A 20,304-nucleotide genomic window follows, 5' to 3' on the forward strand; every position below is an offset into this window, starting at 1 on the left:
TGAAATTTTCTGTTCATCTCTTTTACCTCCTCATTTCTTCCATTTGCTTTAGCATCTCTACACTGGAGAGCAAGTTTCAGTGTCTCTTCTGATATCCATTTTGACCTTTTCCTTCTTTCTTGTATTCTTAATGACTTTTTGCTAGGAGGAAGGAGTAATGAACTACTTCCGAATATTTAGTCACTGAAAACCTTAGGAATAGCAGAGAAACACTGTCAGATATAGTGCCAGAAAATGAGCTCCTCAGGTTGGAAGGCACTTAAAATGCAACTGGGGAAGAGCTGCCTCCTCCTCAAAGTAGAGTTGACCGTGTTGACGCAAATGGGGAAAACCCCGTGGGAGAAAAGCCCATGGGGACCTTCGTTTGCTGATGGGGCACAACTCAAAATGAAGAGAAACAGCTGTAAACATCCACTGAAAATAGGAATATGGAATGTACAAAGCATGAATCTAGGAAAACTGGAAATTGTCAAAAATGAAATGGAATGCATAAACATCGATATATCTTAGCCATTAGTGAGCTGAAATGGACTGGTATTGGTCATTCTGAATCTGATGACCACAAGGTTTACTATGCTGGGAATGACATATTGAAGAGGAATGGTGTTGCATTCATTGTCAAACAGAACATATCCAGATCAGTCATGAGGTACAACGCTGTCTGTGACAGGACAATACCCATGAACTTACAGGAATGCCCAGTTAATATTCAAATTTATGCACCAATTACTAAAGCCACTGAGGATGAAATAGAAGCATTCTACCAACTTCTTCTATCTGAAATTGATCAAACATGCAATGAAGATGTATTGATTATTACTGGTTATTGGAATGCAAAGGTTGGGAGCAAAGAGGAAGGATCAGTAGTTGGAAACTATGGCCTTGGTGATAAAAATGATGCTGGAGAATGTATGATAGAATTCTGCAAAACCAATGATTTGTTCATTTCAAATACCTTCTTTAGAGAGCATAAGAGATGGTTATACACATGGACCTCACCAGGTGGAATACATAGAAATCAAATTTACTACATCTGTGGAAAGAGACGATAGAAAAGTTCCATATCAGTGAAAACAAGGCCAGGGGCAGACTGTGGAACAGACCATCTATTACTCATATGCAAATTCAAACTGAAGCTGAAGAAAATGAAAACAAGTCCATGAGAGCCAAAATATGACCTTGAATATGTCCCACCAGAATTTAGGGATCATCTGAAGAACAGATTTGATACATTAAACACTAAAGACTGAAGACCAGAGAGTGGTGGGATGACATCAAGAACATCATACATGAAGAGAGCAAAAAGTCACTGAGAAGACAAGAAAGAAGGAAAACGTCAAAATGGATGTCAGAAGAGACACTGAAATAGTGCCACATATGTTGTTGTTGTTGTTGTGAAGTGCTGTTGAGTCAGTTCCGACCCATAGCGACCCTGTATAGGGTTTCCAAGAAGCAGCTGGTAACCTGGAACTGCCAACCTTGCAGTTCAAACAGCTTTGCAGTCTCACGCATTAACCCACAGCACCACACCACAGGACTTCAGTGCCACATATAGAGGACTATTATTTCTAAGTTAAAAAAGAATCCTACATATTTAAAAGTAGTATAAACAGTTTAGTGCATTTTTTTGTTACTATTATGTAGCTATACCTGAGTAATAAGGTAACAGAAATTTTGTGTGTGTGTATTTGCATTATATTCACTGTTGTTAAAAAAAAAAAAAAAAGTAAAAACTATTTCTGAGGTGATTAAAAAGAAAAAGAAACCAAGCTGTGAGTTAATCCATCACTTCCACCAAGTGGGCTCTGGGTCCCCTGAGGGGTGAGGATACAGGTGCAGAATATAACTACAGGCAGATAAGGGAGCTAGGCTTATTCCGAGAGGCAGAGGTTGTTATGAGCACTATTTCTTAATGTATACAAAACATTACAACTTACAAAGTTGTGGCTAGGGTCGGGGTGAGCATGGGGGTAGGCGGTGCCTCTTACCACTTCTCCAGCTGTTCCAACCCATGGTTTGTGGGGGCTCCAATGCAGGCCTTTTGCTGTTGGACTTTCCACTTCTCCAACTTTGGCAGCAGTAGCTCAATTAGGGTAGTCAATCGGCCCAGCAGTGTTTTGGAGGCATCCAGCACCTCCTAGTTAAGAGATAATATGAGCGCTGGGCATTTCTCACCAGCTCTCTCCACCATCCAACTGGGGATGAGCAGACAGAGCAGCCAAGGCTAAGAGGCTAGGGCTCCCGGGTCCCTCATTTTCCCAGTGCTCCACCTCCCATGCCTTCCGTCCCTGGCCTCCCACCTTCCTCCTTTTGTCCAGTTCATTGATAGTTTCCTGCAGAACTTGCTGTTGTTTGGCCTGATGGGAGTTCAAAGAGGGTGTCCTCACTGGATAGTAAGATGCACAAGTCAGATCATGCTCAAACCCAGGGCTCAAGTCCCTCTCCTTCTTGACTATGGTCTCATCCAGCTCAGCAGTGGGGAATTTTGAAAGAAGAAGGGGAAACAAAGCAAAGCATAGGCACTTCTAGGTTTGGACCAGACGCCCACTAAATTCACTAAGGCAGCTTCCATGCTTTTCCTCCAACACTTACTACTGGTCCCTGACCCCCACCATATACCCGGGGCACTACTAATTTTGCATGGCTAGAATGTAGTTAATACGCTCACAGGAGCTCTTCCCTTCCATTCTCTTCCACCCGTGGTCTCCCAGCAGGCACCCATCTTTCTTCCACCCCTCAGCATTTTTCCTACCTAGGTTCATGGTCTTATATCGAAAGCAGAAGACATCCTGCTGGTCTTTCAGCTGGCTGATAGACTTTACCAGTTTCTGTAGAGGGGGTGGGACCCAGATAAGGCTGCTTTTGGGGGAGGAAGTGGGGCTGAGCCTTGCCCACCCATCCCTTATACTATCTACCAACCTCCATCTTAGCCCTTAATTCCAGGATCCGGGATTCAATCTCATGCTGCTGGCTGTCCACAGGTACATCGAGGGTTGGCTCTCTTTGGTCCTAAAATAAAGGGCTCAGTACATTTTGGAGTCCCTGGGTGGTACAAAAGGTTAAGTGTTCTATTACTAATCAAAAGGTTGGTGGTTCAAACCCATCCAGATGTGCCTCAGAAATAGGCCTGGAGATATGCTTGAAGTGCTGTTCTATTCTCTCTATATAATGGGGTCATCCTGAGTTGGAACTGACCCCTTAGCAACTACATTTTTTTGTCTTGATCTATAGCACATTTCATCTGATCTTTCATCCTTGAAATCTAGGCCTGTAATTACATTATAGAATGTGGGATGATCCTGTTCTGAGACAAACTGCCTCACACATTTTCATTGGACCCTTTCTACTCCAAGACCTCCCAACATCATCACCCAACTTTTCTCACCGATTGAGTCCTCTGAGCCTGAATCAGAATTCTTTTTTCCTCCAGAAGGAGATTAAAGATCATCTCAGCCAACTGGGCAGGACCGTTGGGACAGGCCTAAAGTAGGGTAAGGGAAAGGAGTAACCCAATTCAACATCTCTCAGTGGCCTACCACCCCAGACTTTCTCACCAGTATCCCCAGTACTTCCCTTCCCTCAGAGTCCCCACATCTTTTCTCTTTAAACACTGGCCTCTCAAACCCTGTCCATCTCCCAACAAGAACATTTAGACTTTTCACTTCTCTCTGCCAGTGATCCCACAAATCCAGAGTCTGCCCCCTTCCGTATCAGGTCTGTCCCCTTTCCTTTGTACCTCCAGGTTGTATTCCATACCCCATACTCTATACTCCATACTCTGCTAAGATCTCACTCCTATCTTATTATTCTATTCCAAGTACCTGAATGTCCCGAGCAAATTTTCGCAAGTTATGTTTTAGCAACAAGTACTCTGGGTCTTGACCAAAGGGACCACACTCATAGTTCAGTTGGTTCAAGAATTGGAAGAAGAGCATGTTAGCCTTGGAATCATCGTTGCCCAATGCAGCCTCCTCCCTGGGGACCAGGAAGGGCAAAGGTTATTGTCTCAGCAAAGTTGCTGCTGTCCTGAGGCCTCCCAAACCCTTCCTGACTCCAGGATCCTGGGGACTCAGAAGAAAGAATCCACTTTTCCCATCCCACTCCCCAACATCATTAAGGCCTCACCAGTTCTGATCTTCAATCCAGAAGGCCAAGTACTGTCGAATGTCTACTGGTAGGAGGCTCTTAGAGTAGAGCTGGTGCAGCAGCTCCTGAAATGGGCTGTCAAGATTCTGTAGCATCTCCCATTGCGCCATTTGGAGTTTCTGATGGATACATATTTTCAAATGGAAAATTTAATGGATTAAACCATCCAATCTTATGATTATTTATTACTCATTAGAAAATTGCTACTTACCTATTAGAATGGCAATGATTAAGGAAAAACTGAAAAATGGTAAGGTTGTGGAGAAACTGGAACTCTTATCCATTTCTGGTGGGAATATAAAATGATATAACCACTTTGGAAAGAGTTGGTGGTTCTTCAAAGCATTAAACATAGAGCTACCATAAACTCAGCAAGCCCAATCATAAGTATATACCCAGAAGAAATGAAGGCTAGAATGTAAACATCAATCAGTACATTAATGTTCACTAATGTCCTGGTATGGCAAAGTAGGATAAGCACTGGACTGAAAGGTTGGTTTATATCACAAGTGGTTCCAACTCACCAGCCGCTCCTTGGAAAGCCAATATAGGGTTGCTGTAAGTTGGAAACAGCTCAACAGCACTTAACAACAACAATGTTCACTGCAGCACTAGTCACAATAGCCAAAAGGTGGAAACAACCGAAAGAGGAAGGGCTGATCGGTCCAAAATATGGTGAGACCTGGAGCTCCTGAGCCCATGGACAAGGACATAGCCACGGAGGGCTAGAACTGAGAGTGAAGCATCCAGCTGATAGGAAGTAAGGGGAGATGCACTTCTTTAGATGTCTTGCTGATCAGAACTCTACTAGAGTAAGATAAAAAAAAATGTTGATAAAGGAAACAAGTATAAATTGCTACAACTTGAGGAACTTGACCTATACTTATAGATGTTTGTGTTTTTTGCCACATATTAGAGCCCCTAAGTTTGTCTCTACTTTTTTCACTGATGATCTTTAACAGTTCTAGGCTTTACATTTAGACCTTTAACCCACATTGAGTTTGTTTTTGTATATGGTGTGAGATATGGTCTTGTTTCATTATTTCGCTAATCAATTTCCAGTTTTGCCAGCACCATTAGTTGAAGAGACTATCTCTTCCCCATTTAATGTACTTTGGCCCTTTGTCAAAGATCAGTTGACTGTATGTGGATGGATTTACTTCTGGGTCCTCAATTCTGTTCCACTGTCTCAGTACCGGCTGTTTTGACCAGTGTAGTTGTATAGTAACTTTTGAGATCAGGGAGAGAGAGGCCTCCAACTTTGTTCTTCTTATGCAGTACTTTGATAATCTGAAGTTTCTTACCTTTCCATATAATGTTCATGGTCATTTTTTTTCATCTCTTTAAGGAATGTTGTTGGAATATGGATTGGGATTGCATTATATCTGTAGATTGCTTTGGACAGTATTGACGTTTTCACAATGTTGTCTTTCTATTCATAAGCACAGTATATTCTATTTTTTAAAACTCCTTTTGTTTTGTAAATGTAGTAGTGTTTTGTAGTTTTGTTTGTACAGGTCTTTTGTTTCTCTGGTTAGATAAATTCCTAACGATTTCATTCTTTGGGTGGCTTTTTGTAAATAATATTGTTTTCCTTTTCAGAGTTGTCTTATTAGTACAGAGGAACCCAACTGATTTTTGTATATTGATCTTCTACCCTGACACTTTGCTGAATCTTCCAATGAGTTCCAATCATTTTCTTGCTGAGTCTTTGGGATTTTCTATGTATAGGATAATATCATCTGCAAATACAGAGAATTTTACTTCTTCTTTGCCAATTTGATTATCTTCAACTTTTCTTTCTTGCATTATAGCTCTGGCTAAGACTTCCAACACAATATTGAATAGAAGTGGTGATAAATGGCATCCTTGTCTGATTCCTGTTTGCAAAGGGAAGACTTTCAGTTTCTCTCCTTTGAGAGTGATGTTGATTGTTGGTTTTGTATGGTGGTGGTGGCGGCGGTATGCCATGGAGTCGGTTTTGACTCACAGTGACCCTGAATAGGGTTTCCCAGGCTGTACATTTTTACAGGAGCAGAAATTTTTTTCCCCCATGGAACAGCTGGTAGTTTCGAACTGCTGACCTTGAGGATAGCAGCCTGACTCGTAACCCACTACACTACCATAGCTCCTTTGGTTTTGCATATATATATATATTTTTTATGCTCTTAATTATGCTGAAGAATTGCCCATCAATTTTTACTTTGTTGAGTGTTTTTATCAAGAATGGGTGTTGGATTTTGTCAAATGTCTTTTCGTCATTAGTTCTTTTGATATGATCATGTTGTTCTTTTCCTTTTTAAAAATTTATACAGTGGATTATGTTGGCAGTTTTTCTATTGCATCCCTGATATGAATCCCACTTGGTTATGATGTATTCTTTTTTTTTTTTTTAATATGTTGTTGAATTGTATTGACTAGGATTTTGCTGAGAATTTCTGAATCTATGTTCATGAGGGTTTTTGGTCTATAATTTTCTTTTTTAGTGATGTCCTTGCTTGGTTTGGATATGAGGGTTATGCTCATTTCATAAAATGTATTGGGGAGTTTTCCATCCTTTTCTATGTTTTAGAATAGTTTTAGTAAAATTGGTGTCAATCTTCTCTGAATGTTTGATAAAATTCACAAGTAAAGCCATCTAGGCCTGGACTGTTTTTTTTTGTTGGCAGGTTTCTAATGATCAATTTCTTTTGGTATATTGTGTTTTCATTCTCATTTGCTTCAAGAAATTCTATTTCATTTTTTAAAGAACAAATAAAAAATGAAATAGAATTTCTTGAAGCAAATGAGAATGAAAAAGAACAAATAACCTTTGGGGCATAGCAAAAGCAGTGCTTAGGGGGCAATTTATAGCAATAAATGCACACATACAAAAAGAAGAAAGAACCAAAATCAGCACATTAACACAACACCTCCAACAATTAGAGAAAAGGACCAGTGAAATAGCCTACAATCAACAGAAGGAAACAAATAATAAAGATTAGAGCAGAAATAAATTAATTAGAAAACAGAAAAACAATAGGAAGAATCAACAAAACAAGAAGCTAGTTCTTTGAAAGGATTAATGGAATTGACATACCACTAGCAAATCTAACAAGAGAAAACAGGGAGAAAATGCAAACGACATGCATAAGAAACTATAAGGGTGCAGTCACAACAAAGACCTGGTGTGGCGCTGTGGGCTAATGCATCAGACTGCAATGTCCTTTGAACTGCAAGGTTGGTGGTTCAAGCTCACCAACCGCTCATTGGAAACCCTATATAGGGTAGCTATGGGTCAGAATTGACATGATGGCACTTAACAACAATTATCCAGTGGTTTTTATTTTATTTTTTTTAATTAAATGTTTTTATTTTGCATTGAGTGAAAGTTTACAGGGCACATCATCACCTTCACATTCAACCATTCATATAGCTTGTTTCATTACATTGATTATTATCCCCGCCATATATCATCAGTTTACAGCGTTTCTCTCTATCCTCTTTAGCTTTTTTTGTTTGTTTGTTTGTTTTTTGGATGGGGGGGGACTTGGCTTATTGGAATTTACAGTCTCGGCTTTTAGGGAAGGTTTTTACATTTGTCTGCGGATATCCAGGGCTCATGTATGAGATTACTAACAAGCATTACTGAATAATCAGATGAGGGACAGTTTGTTATGTCTACTAGGTGGCTAGAGTCTGATCCTCAGAGCCTATGGTTTGGACGGTCAACAACGCTTGGGCCCACAGGGGCTTGGCCTCCTGACCGGGTCTGTGCTGTCTGCATCTGAGTCCTCCTTATTTATTGATTGTTTAAGGGACGCTGCCTGTCTTAGGTGGTCAGTGCGAATTCCTCAGTCTTACCAGTCATTGAGACTCATTGCAGCATGGCAATGACTCTGTCCCAAGTAGCCGAGGTTCCACGTGATCCTTACCCGTCTCTGGCCACACGTCCAGCATAAACAGCCGCCATCCGAGGAAGGCAGGGAGGGAGGAGATCAGCTGGGGACCCCATGCGCCCGACATTGCCGGCCCACCACCTGCTCTAAGGTGACCAAGCAGGATCACTATGCTGAGGTTCAATCCAGTTCTTAGGGGATCTTATTCTCTAGCATGGGTATCCAGTGGTTTTTAAATAGGATGTTATTCAGTATCCATGTATTTGATTTTGCTTCCTTGCAATGTGAATGTGTTTTCCCATTTCTAAATTTGTTCATAAACTTTCCTCCTTTGATTTCTTAACTGCTGCTTCCATGAGTGCTGACTGTAAATCCAAGGAAAATGATGTCTTTGCCAACTTCAATCTTTCTTCATGTACCATGATGTTATTTATTGGTCCAGTTGTGAGGATTTTTGTTTTCTTTACATTGAGGTGCAACCAATACCAAAGGCTGTGGTATTTGATCTTCATCAGGAAGTATTTTTAAGTCCGCTTTGATTTCAGCAAGCAAGGTTGTATCATCTGCATATCGCAGGTTATTAATGAGTCTTCCTCCATCCTGGTGTCACATTCTTCTTCATATAATGCAACTTCTCAGATTATTTGCTCAGCATGTAGATTTAATATATATAGATATATTAAAGGAGCAGAATATATATATATATATATTTATTGGAGCTTGATGGTTCTATATGATAAGCACTGGACTGAAAACTAGAAGGTCCAAGGCTCAAGCCCACCTGCTGCTCTACAAGAGAAATATGAAGTTTTCTGCTTCCACGAAGATATAAAGCCTCAGAAACCCTATACAGGGTTGGAATAGACTTGACAGCACTCAACAACAATAACAAATACATATCCAGGTCAGACTCATAACTACCCTGTACAGGATTTCCGAAGAGTGGTTGGTGAGTTTGAGCTACCAATCTTATGGTTCAAACTGGCTTTGTGATCCAGTGCTTATCCTATGGCGCCACACCAGGATTTCATGTTGTTTTTGTTGTTTGGTGTCACTAAGTAGATTCCAACTCATAGTAACACTGTATAGGGTTTCCAAACAGTGACTGGTGGGTTTGAACTGCCGACCTTGCTGTTCAAATTGACCTATGGTTGAGTACTTATTCTGTGGCGCCACACCAGGACCCTCTCTTTATATAAAACACTGTATTTACCAGCTCAACACTTTTTACATATATATTTCCACAATCACCATCTGCATCTGTTACCAAAGATTCCATCACTACTAACAGATACTCAATGCTTCATAAACAATGATTCTCCCTTCCCCTTTCCCTCCTATCCTTGGTAACCACAAATTAACTTTGATTTCCACACATTTGCCTATTCTAGCTATTTCTAATTAACGGGATCATATAGTATTTGTCCTTTTATGACCACTTACTTCACTCAGCATGTTTTCAGTCTTAAAATATTTTTATGACCTCTGTCAAACTCTGATTCTCAATGTAGATTATCAATTTTGTGAGCAACCCAGACATTTCACTAAAAACTGGTTTTTACTATCACCAAGACACATAAAAACAAGCAGTCTGGGCCATGCATCTTTCTTCCCACTTTTCTCCACCTACTGCCATCTGATGTCTGTTTGGGGAATTAAAATGTATTCTTTTTGCATCTCTAGTCTAATAAAACAGAATAAAGCAAGCACATCTGTGGTCTAAAAAGTCACATGATTTTATTACAAAGCAAAGAAAAATGTTTGTGCTGGGAGAGATTCTCTTTCACTAATAGGAATTATCTGTTATTTCACCTCTGGCTACAGCTTCTAGTTTTCATTTTAGTAGTGCTTGACTTTTTTTTCTTTACAGTAATTTGATTGTGGTAACATTATATATATAGAGAGATAGATATAGATATAGGAGCTCTGGTAGCGTAGTGGTTACGAATCAGGCTGTGAACCTCAAGGTCAGCAGTTCGAAACCACCAGCGTTCCGTGGGAAAAAGATGAGGCTATCTGCTCCCGTAAAGATTTACAGCCTCGGAAACCCTGTGCAGGGTCACTATGAGTCGGAACCGCCTCATTTGAACAATTTATAAAACAAAACCGCCATTTGAACAATTTTTTTAAGTGTTAGATTCAGTAACATCAGTTACATTCACCAAGTGCTTGATTTTTAAAACTATGTACCTGCATTACTTTTAAGAAACAAAAAAACTGAACGAGTTTGTCAGGTTTTTTTTTTTCAGATCCTGAGAAAGTCATCAGGTGAAATTTTAAGAGCAACACAGCAAGTAAATTCTGAGATTTAAATATGAAAGAAAATCTGGTCTGCCTAACTGGAAAGTAAATACCGTGAATTGCAGTACTGTCCTTTTCTTCCAATATCTCTCATTCTCTTAGGCACATATGCTTGCTCAATATGGTTTTCTAAAACGAACTGAATTTTGTGTGTTGTTGTTGTGAAGTGCTGTCGAGTTGGTTCCAACCCATAGCGACCCTGTATAGGGTTTCTTAGGAGCAGCTGGTGAGTTTGAAATGCTGACCTTGCAGTTCAAACGGCCTTGCAGTCTGGCGCATTAACCCACAGTGCCACACTGAGGACTCCGAATTTTGTGTGGCCATAAGAAAATCGTTTCACCTTTTTGTGCCTTAAGCTTTTTTAAGTAACAAGTATAAATCTCATCTAACTTTGTACATTGCTGTTTTTTTTTTCTTTTCTTTTCTTTTTTTGATGTGGATTAAAAATAATGCAGGAAAAAAAAAAAATGCAGAGCAGAACGTAAAAGCGTAGTGGTTACGAGTGGGGCTGCTAATCTCACTGTCAGCAGTTCGAAACTACCAGCGTTCCGCGGGAGAAAAGATGAGGCCTTCTGCTTCCGTAAAGATTTACAGCCTCGGAAACCCTGTATAGGGTCGCTATGAGTCAGAACCAACTCCACGGTACTTAACACTAACAGCAATTAGACACCGAACTTGCGCAATAAAGCTAGGGTCTTGGAGGCTCCCGAGGAATTTTAGGAGCGGGGCGCTAGGGTCTGGGGGCTATCTTGGACTGGTGGAGGAAGTACAGGACTATTTCAAACTGGGGACAGGGCCTGTTTCCTTCGCAGGGAGAAACCCGCGCCCCCATCCCCGCGCGCCCTCTCAGAGTTGGTACCTGATTAGGGTTGGGGTCGCAGTCCCCGTTCCCTCCAATGGCTCTAGTCGTTGTTTCCAGTACCCAAAGCAAGTTTGCCACCAGAACCTACTGCCCCGCCCTAGGTTTTGGTCCGCCCCTCAGACCCGCCCCTTGGTAGCGAGCTTCTGTGGGTGGTTGAACCCAGAGCTCACTCAACTAAGCTGGTCCTTGGTTCCCACAGGCTACTAGCTCATTGGTGCTGCTACAACACCGCCCTCTCTGTGGGAGGGACAAACGGAACCGAAACTACACCTTCAGGTCTAGCAATTGTGGGTAGCTCAAGTCCCGCCCCATGTGGAATAGCCAAAGCATGAAACCGCTGATTTCTGAGAATCTGCTCTGCAGCTCAGGAAGCGAGACTGACCCAGAACGCTGGTGGCGCTAAGAGCTCCATGAGGAGGGGTGAAACCAGAATTTCGACTTTCAGGGATAGGAAGAGGAGGGCTGGAATAATAAAAGCAATAATAACTATCATTATAATAATAATCTAAGTACTTCAGATTCATTGTACACTTTCATCTCCACAGCAACCAATTGAGGTGAGAATCAGATCTCCATTTTGGAGATTAAAAAACTGAGCCTCAAGAAAGAAGTTGCTTGTCTGTAATCACAGAAACACTAAGTGAAGCTTGGATTCAAAATCAAATTCTCCAATTCTAAAGCCTAAACTTTTAAATTCTTAGTTTACAGGACTGCCTTCCTCCTGAATTAAAAGACTCGAGATTTGGAATTTGAACACGCACACACACAAATTGGCAGAATATTATTATATTTATTCCTTCTGTGTTTGTTGTTGTGTGCCGGAGTCGAGTTTTGACTCAGGTGTGATGGTAGAATTGCCTCAGAGAGTTTTCTTGGCTGTAGTCTTTACCAAAACAGACCATCACCACGTCTTTCTCTCATGGAGCCACTGGGTGAGCACCAACTGCTGACCTTTCAGTTAGCAGTCAAGTGCTTAACAACTGCACCACCTAGGGCTCCTTTAGTTGCCACCTTCTTTGTATAGCCTACGGTCCCAGTCTCAGGATCTAAGTAATGGACCCTGAGGAGACCCCACTTTCAGTCCAGAGTTGAACTTACTACCTCTGAATCCATAGCTTTTGTCCCCACCTCCAGGCCATTCACATCTATGGTGGCTACCAATAATAGTCCTTGCTGGTCTCTGGCAGGGGAGTGTTTGTCTCTTTCTCATAGAAATATTGAATCAACTGCTCCACCCCAGCCTTCACTGCAGGCTTAAGTGTAGAGCTGATCAACAGTCCAGTAGGGCCCCCTGATAGCCCTGCCATGGTCATCAGAAGGTCATAACCCAGATCCATGGCCCCATCTTTGCCTCGTTCCTTAGCCTTGTCCAAGCAGTTCTGAGCAGCGTAGTATAAAGTCGTGCCCAAGTTGTAGTAGGTTCCCACTGTCGGCAACCAGCGGACTACACTGTGCACACTCTGCTCCTGCTCCTGCTCACAGTCCTCCGTGTGCAGGGAGCGTCGGGCTCTCTCTGTGCCTGGCTGCTCCCTGACCAGCAGTTGCAGAGCAGAGGCCAGAGCATCCGCTGACACGTCACTCTGTTTGCTTCTGCCTATCTGGAGCCCTCGGAGATGGTGGATGAGGAACTGTGTGGCTTTCATGCCTCCCAGGCGGTAGAGCTGATGTTCCACGGTCCAGCCATAAGTCTGGCAGCCAGCCTTCTCAAGGGCATTCCTCAGCGCCAGGCCTACCAGGAACTTGGGCAGAGGGGCCATGTGACTGAAGCCAGGCAGGGACTTGGGGAGCAGGGTCTGGCAGAATAAGGAATCTGGGGAGGGTGGCTGGGACTCCAGAGAGGGAAGGTGCATTGGGGCCTTTATCTTGGTTCCATGTGAAGTGGCATCTACAGGGTACAGCAGGAAGTAGCAAAGAAGCAGTGCAACTGACTTCATGATGCCTGGAACAGAGTACGCTGGAGTGGGAAGAAACACAAAAGACAAAACATTTCCCTAAGCACTGTGGTCTGAAAGGAGCCTAGGGACTTCTCATCCATCACCTATAAGCTTTTCTTCTTTAAGATCTAGGAAATGGGGCCCAATTACTCCCACCTTATTGTTAAGTGCCATTGAGTCAATTCCGACCCATAGCAACACTGTATAAGGTTTCTGAGGAGCAGCTGGTGAGCTTGAACCACCAACCTCGCAGTTCAAACGACTTTGCAGTCTGACACATTAGCCCACAGTACCACACCAGGACTCCTACCTAGCCTCCCCCATTTTCAGGTCACCAGGGACTTCCTCTGCTTTACTACCACTCACTTATAAACCCAAGCCAAATCCATTGCCATCAAGTTGATTCCGACTCACGGCAACCCCATGTGTTACAGAGCAGAACTTCGCTCCAGAAACTGTTCATGTAATTTTCATAGCAGCAGACTGCCAAGCTTTCTTTCACAGTGCTACTGGGTGGGTTTGAATTGACAAACTTTAGGATAATAGTCAAGTGCTAACCATTTGCACCACCCAGGGACCTCTACCCAGTTATTTGGGCCCCAGATTACCACATAGTCCAGTCACTGAGAAGTGAGACTGCTCTGTGGTGCTGTCCTTGCAGCACCCTGTATCTGGTTACAGAAAACCTATATAGTTTTCATATCCCTCAGCCTACAGAGCTGAAGCTGCAGGAAGCATGCACCAGACATGTTCCTGTGTGTTCATCAGACCAAGGCACATCGTTGACCCTGTGAACACTCTATGTAGGTATGTTCATAGGATCCAAGTAAAGGCCACGTGATTGAAGTCAGGCAGGGACTATGGGGGCAAGATCTGGCAAAACCAGGAGTCTTCAGAGGGTGGCTAGAACCCTAGAGACCAAGGAAGGAATAGCATGGTCTTTGATGGGTTCCATGTGAAATGGCAGTTACAGGTTGCAGCAGGAAACAGCAAAGGAGCAGGTTATGATGGGTGTCAACTGACGCCTAGCTGCATCAGACTATGCCAAAATGGACAACAACACTCAAATTGTTTCCCTAGAGCTATGGTCTGAAAAAGGAGCTCTGGTAGCATAGTGGTTATGAATCAGGCTATGAATTGCAAGGTCAGCAGTTCGAAACTACCAGCTGTTCTGCGGGAGAAAGATGAGGCTTTCTGCTCCCGTAAAGATTTACAGCCTCGGAAACCCTGTACAGGGTTGCTATGAGTCGGAAACTGACTCTACCCGCAAATAACAACAACAAATGGTCTGAAAGGAACCCGGGACTCAGAGGACATATTGCCTATCAACAGCCAGCTTTTGTTCCTTTTAGGGTGCCAAACTAAACTGTTCCTGTTCATCGGCTCTGACTCATGGAGACGCATGTGTGTCAGAGTAGAACTGTACTCCATAGGGTTTTCAATGGCTGATAGTTTGGAAGTACATCACCAGACCTTTCTTTCAAGGTACATTTTGGTACACCTGAACCTGCAACCTTTTAGTTCACAGCTGAGCATGTTAACTGTACCACTAAGGTTGCTTAAGTACTGTTGAGTCGGTTTTGACTCATAGTGACCTTGTATAGAGTTTTCAAGGAGTGGCTGGTGGGTTTGAACTTCTGATCATGTGGTTAGCAATCCAGTGCTTATCCTACAGTGCTATACTAGGACTGTGCTTTTAGGCTTGTTGTTGTTAAGTGCTGTTGAGTTGATTCCGACCCATAGTAATTCTGACCCAAGGAGCAGCTGGTGAGTTTGAACCACCAACCTTGCAGTTCAAATGACTGCAGTCTGACACATTAGCCCACAGCGCTACACCAGGCCAAGGAAATGGGACTCCATGGGTTTTCCTGGCTTCTGCTATTCCTGATCACCGAGATTTTGCTTTACATTCATGTAGTTACAGTAACCCAATTTACTATACAGTCTAGTTGATGAGGAGCAAGGCTGACCCACTCTGTCCCATTCTCATTCCAGAAGGACAGATGATTGCTTTCTTCCATTAGTAACAAATATGATCTCTGCAAACATTTGCCCAATTGTATTGACTGCTCAAATCTGGTCCCCTTGTCACACACAAAATACAATGGCATTTCCTATGTGTGCCTACCACATTACCTTTATAGTTCACAATAGGAACCAAGAAGACTCACAGTTAAGAGAGATCACAGATAATTGTAATTCAGATCTAAGGAAATATCTTTTTATTTCTCTGTTTGATTTAAAAATTAACATGAGCAAGCTACCACATCTGGTTGGGGAGTTAATAAGTATATTAAAAAGTTACTAATTTTTGAGAGGGAAAAATTACAATACTTTTCATGGCTGTTATTAATGTTGTTAGGTGCCATCGAGTTGGTTCTGACTCATAGTGACCCTGTATACAACAGACCAACAAATCACTGCCCGTTTCTGCACCTTCCTTGTTGCAGCCACTGTGTCAATCCATCTTGTTGAGGAGTTTCCTCTTTTTCACATTGTCGACTTTACCAAGCATGATGTTTGTTCTTCTCTAGGGACTGGTTTCTCCTGATAACATGCCCAAAGTACGTAAGATGAAGTATTGTAATCCTTGCTTCTAAGCAGAATCCTGGCTATATTCTTACAAAGACAGATTTATACATTCTTCTGGCAGCCCGATATTCAATACTCTTTGCCAACACCATAACACACAGGCATCAATTTTTCCTCAGTTTTCCTTATCCATTGTCCAACTTTCTTATGCTTAAGAAGAAATTGCTAATACCTTGGCTTGGATTATTGTTGTTGTTATGTACCGTGGAGTCATTTCTGACTCATAGCAACCCTGTACAAGGTTTCCGAAGCTGTAAATCTTTATGGGAGCAGAAAGCTTCATCTTTCTCCCGTGGAACAGCTGGTAGTTTCAAACTGCTGACCATGAGATTAACAGCCCGATTCGTAACCACTACGCTACCAGAGCTCCTTATGGCTTGGATAGATAGGTGCACCTTAATCCTCAAATTAACATTTTTGTTTGTACATAATAAAGACACATTATTTGATGATTTTTGAAAGGAAGAAAGAGAAACTGGTAGAAGAAGTAGGGGCTAGGATCTACTAAGAGTAGAGAAAAGCTAACAGGTGTCACATGTATCTTTTACCATTAGGATCAAATGAAGAGTATACATTGATTCTAAGTTGTTCTCAACATTTCTAACTACCTACTGTACCTGGTCCTATGCATAGGCCTATAAGAGACATAAAAAAGGATATTTGATGACAAGGAGTTCTTTCTTATGTAAAGTAAGTCTGGAAAACATTCTGTACCATCTCCATCAAAGCACGCTTCAGAAGGACTATAGAACGTACGAAAAAGTATACTTTATCTTTTATAAATATTGCAAAGTTCTTAATTTCAGGGCTTTTCATCAGTCGATTGCCTACTGCTTCCATATGCTTCCAAGCCTCATCCGTGCAACTCTGGGTGAAATTGATAGCAGAAGTTTTTAACTCTGTTATCAGTTCTGTGGCAGGGAGTTTCTCAGCAACTTCAACCACCAGCACTGCCGTATCATAAAGTATTCTCCCATGTTCATGGGTACATGCCTCAGGAAGGTCAGCTGAGCGCTGGTCCCGCCTAAGCTCCCCTAGTGATCCCTGCAGATGTTTCAGAAGGAGCTCAGCGTTGTCAATCCCTTCCTCTTCACTGAGCTTTTGAATCTCATGGATGAGGGTTTCAATGGTATCCTTTCCTTCCATGCTAAATTCCTGAAGCTGCAGAAGGTGGGCCTCAGTTGGGCAGCCAACCTCCCCCATGGCCACACTCAGAGCTACGTTGGACAGATACTCAGGCAGAGGGCCTAGAGAAAGGGCTTTATACAAGAGATCCTGGCAGATCTTGGCATCTAGGAGAGGAACCTGGCTGGACAACATGTTTGGTTGAGTCCTAGGATCTGGGGAAGATGGCTGGAAGGTCAAGGCATCATTCTGAACATTTCTTGGAAAGGCAGCCACTGGCGACAGCAAGACACAGCAGAGCAGCACAACGTGCATCATGGTGGGACAGCAGGAATAGTCTGCTGGAAAGAAGCAGTGTTCAGGTTTGGAAGTGGGGAAAGGTTTAGGAGAGATATCAAGATTGGTCCCAACAAGGAAGCATCTTATCCCTTGAAAACTTCAATTACCCTGGATATATATACCTTTATCTTCATTCTTAAGGGCTATGGAAGATCCTTACCTGTAAAAGAAGCCAGTCAAAGAAATGAAATGGTCCAAATACGTCCCTTGCTGGGGTGCTTCCCTAATTTGAATAGTTGTTCTCTGCATTTCACCTTCTTTTTATTACAGCCAAGTTGGCACCTTCTGAGAATAGTGAAGGTCATAACATTCACAAATATTTATCCATCTCTTCCTGTCCTAGACTTTGTCCTCTGTTTCTGTGCCCCATGCTGACAAACAGGTTTTCTCCCTTTGTGGCTCTTGCTTATCCTGGCCCATATCCCTGTTACCTTAAGGATTTACTGTAGGCCTCAACTTAGATCAGGAATAGTTCCTCTGTATCTTCTGGGGGAGGGTTTAGTGGGAAGGCAGGAAAACCAATGATTTCTGCTTCCCAAAAGAAAACCAAATGAAACTTGTTGCCATCGAGTCTATTCCAATTCATAATAACACTGTGTGTTGCACAGTAGAACTGTTCTGTAGAATTTGTCTTGGCTATAATATTTATAGAAGTCCTATTATGGAGCTGTGGGTTAATGCGCTGGACTGCAAAGTCGGTTTGAACCTCAAAGTTGACGGTTCAAGCTCACCAGCTGCTCCTTGGGAATCCTATAAAGGGTCGCTATGGGTTAGAACTGACCAATGGCATTTAACAACAACAACATAATATTTATGGAAGCAGATTGCCTGGACTTTTTTCTGCAGTTCCTCTAGGTGGATTTGAACTTCCAACCTTAGGTTAGTTGTTGTTGTTGTTGTCAGGTGCCATTGAGTAGGAACCGACTCATAGCCACCCCATGCACAGCAGAACGAAACAATGTCCGATCCTGGGCCAACCTCACTACCACTGCCACACTTGAGTCCATCAATGATGCCACCTGGCTGATCCATCTCATTGGGGGTCTTCCTCTTTTTCTCTGACCCTCCACCTTACCCAGCATGACATCTTTCTCCAGCGACTGTTTCTTCCTGACAATATGTCCAAAGTATGAGAGACGAAGCTTATCCATCCTGGCCTCCAAGGAGCATTCTGGCTGCACTTCTTCCAAAACCGATCTATTGGTTCTTTTGGCAGTCCATGGCACTTTCAGTATTCTCCTCCAACACCACAACTCAAAGGCATCAATTCTTCTATGATCTTCCTTATTCACTGTCCAGCTTTCGCATCCATATGAGGCTATTGAAAACACAATGGCCTGGGTCAGGCGCACCTTAGTCCTCAAGCTGACATCTCTGCTCTTCAATACTTTAAAAAGTTCCTGTGCAGCAGATTTGCCCAGTGCAATACATCATCTGATCTCTTGACTGCTGCTTCCATGAGTGTTGATAGTTGATCCAAGAAGAATGAAGTCCTTGACAACTTCAATCTTTTCTCCATTGATAAGAATGTTGTTTATTGGTCCAGTGGTGAGGATTTTTGTTTTCTTGACATTGAGATGTAATCCATATCGAAAGCTGTGCTCTTTGATCTTCATAAGTAAATGTTTCAAGTCCTCTTCACTTTCAGCGATCAAGGTTGTATCATCTGCATATCGCAGGTTGTTAATGAGTCTTCCTCCAATCCTGATGTCACATTTTTCTTCATATTACCCAGCTTCTTATATTATTTGCTCAGCATACAGGTTGAATAAGTATGGGGAAAGAATACAACCCTGTCTCACACCTTTCCCAATTTTAAAACATTCAGTGTTCCTATGTTCTGTTCGAACAACTGCTTCTTGGTCTAGGTACAGATTTCTTAGAAGTACAATTAAGTGTTCTAGAATACTCATACTTCTCAATGTTGTCCATAGCTTGTCATGATCCACACAATCGAAAGCCTTTGCGTAGTCAATAAAGCACAGGTAAACAGGTAAACAACACAGGTAAAGTAGTAGACAAGTACAAACTACTTATACCACCCATGGAATTCTGGGTTATGGTTATTGTTGTTAAGCGATGCGTCAAGTCAGTTCTGACTCATAGGGACCCTGTATAGTGTTTCCAAGGAGTGGTTGGTGGGTTTAAACCACCAACTTTGTGGTTAGTAGTTCAGTGCTTATCTTACAGTGCCACAACAGTACTCCAATTTCTGGGTTGTTGTGTTGTGAAGTGCTGTCAAGTTGATTCTGACCCATAGCAACCCAGTATAGGGTTTCCAAGGAGCAGCTGGTGAGCTTGATTCACCGACCTCGCAGTTCAAATGACTGTAGTCTGACGTATTAGCCCACAGCGCCACACCAGGACTCCAATTTCTGGGTAGGAGACCCCAAAATAATTCTTATTTAATGGACATTTCAAGTGGAGGATTGATTGGGAGACTAGATCCTATTGGCAAGTTAGACAAAATCTCAGTAGATGAGTCCATTTTTAATTCCAATGCATTCATTTACCATGAGAGTACCTCTTTCTAAACTTACAGAGAAACTACAGGAACTTGTTTTCATTTCTTATCTAAGAGTAACTGCAGTCTCGAAAATAGAGGGAAAGACAGTAACTAGTGACTTAAAAAATTGGTACAAATATCCACACATAATTTCCTCTTTATGACATGACCAAAGGGAATAGGCTAATGAGAAAGGCCCCAAGTTCTGCTTTCTATATCCCTTACACCTCCTAGTTCCCAGTAGGGGCCCCTAACAACCAAGAATCCAGAAAAATATCCTTCCTAGAACAAGAAAAATAAGTTTTCAGGGAGGTACTGTCACACTTCTAAAGTTGGAGGAGGGAAGAATTGGATGTAGAGAGGTCCAACATTGTTGCCTGAAATTCCTAAGTCCTAGGGGAAGTCTTGATTGCATATTTGATCAGTTTCAAATTGAAGAAATTTCTAGAATTCTTCTATTTCATCCTCACTGGCTTTAGTGGTTGGTGTGTAAATTTGAATAATAGTCGTATTTACTGGCCTTCTCTGTTGTTGTTGTTGTGAAGTGCCTTCGAGTCAGTCCCGACCCATAGCGACCCTGTACAGGGTTTCCGAGGGTGTAAATCCTTACGGGAGTAGAAA

At 42.3% G+C, this 20,304-nt stretch overlaps 2 protein-coding genes and 1 pseudogene across 2 annotated transcripts in view; all 3 read right to left on the bottom strand.

The window, feature by feature from the left end:
• Positions 1–4,256, bottom strand: part of STAT2 (signal transducer and activator of transcription 2, 113kDa) — a 22,215-nt gene extending 17,959 nt beyond the window's left edge. Inside the window, exons 1-7 of the mRNA XM_006859436.1 lie at positions 4,126–4,256; positions 3,822–3,975; positions 3,386–3,481; positions 2,920–3,009; positions 2,753–2,828; positions 2,301–2,386; positions 1,989–2,137 (exon numbers count right to left, since the gene is read on the bottom strand). Of these exons, the coding sequence (XP_006859498.1) occupies positions 1,989–2,137; positions 2,301–2,386; positions 2,753–2,828; positions 2,920–3,009; positions 3,386–3,481; positions 3,822–3,975; positions 4,126–4,256 (782 nt within the window). The remainder of the gene's footprint in view (positions 1–1,988; positions 2,138–2,300; positions 2,387–2,752; positions 2,829–2,919; positions 3,010–3,385; positions 3,482–3,821; positions 3,976–4,125) is intronic.
• Positions 4,257–12,264: 8,008 nt separating this feature from the next.
• LOC102830935 lies at positions 12,265–13,121 on the bottom strand (annotated as a pseudogene).
• A 3,273-nt stretch (positions 13,122–16,394) lies between these two features.
• LOC102831318 (apolipoprotein F-like) lies at positions 16,395–17,156 on the bottom strand. The gene has a single exon (XM_006859593.1). It carries the CDS (start codon positions 17,154–17,156, stop codon positions 16,395–16,397), a length of 762 nt encoding a protein of 253 aa, XP_006859655.1.
• Between the last annotated feature and the right edge of the window lie 3,148 nt (positions 17,157–20,304).

Source organism: Chrysochloris asiatica, unplaced genomic scaffold (genome assembly GCF_000296735.1).
Source record: "Chrysochloris asiatica unplaced genomic scaffold, ChrAsi1.0 scaffold00033, whole genome shotgun sequence".
NCBI lineage: Eukaryota > Metazoa > Chordata > Mammalia > Afrosoricida > Chrysochloridae > Chrysochloris > Chrysochloris asiatica.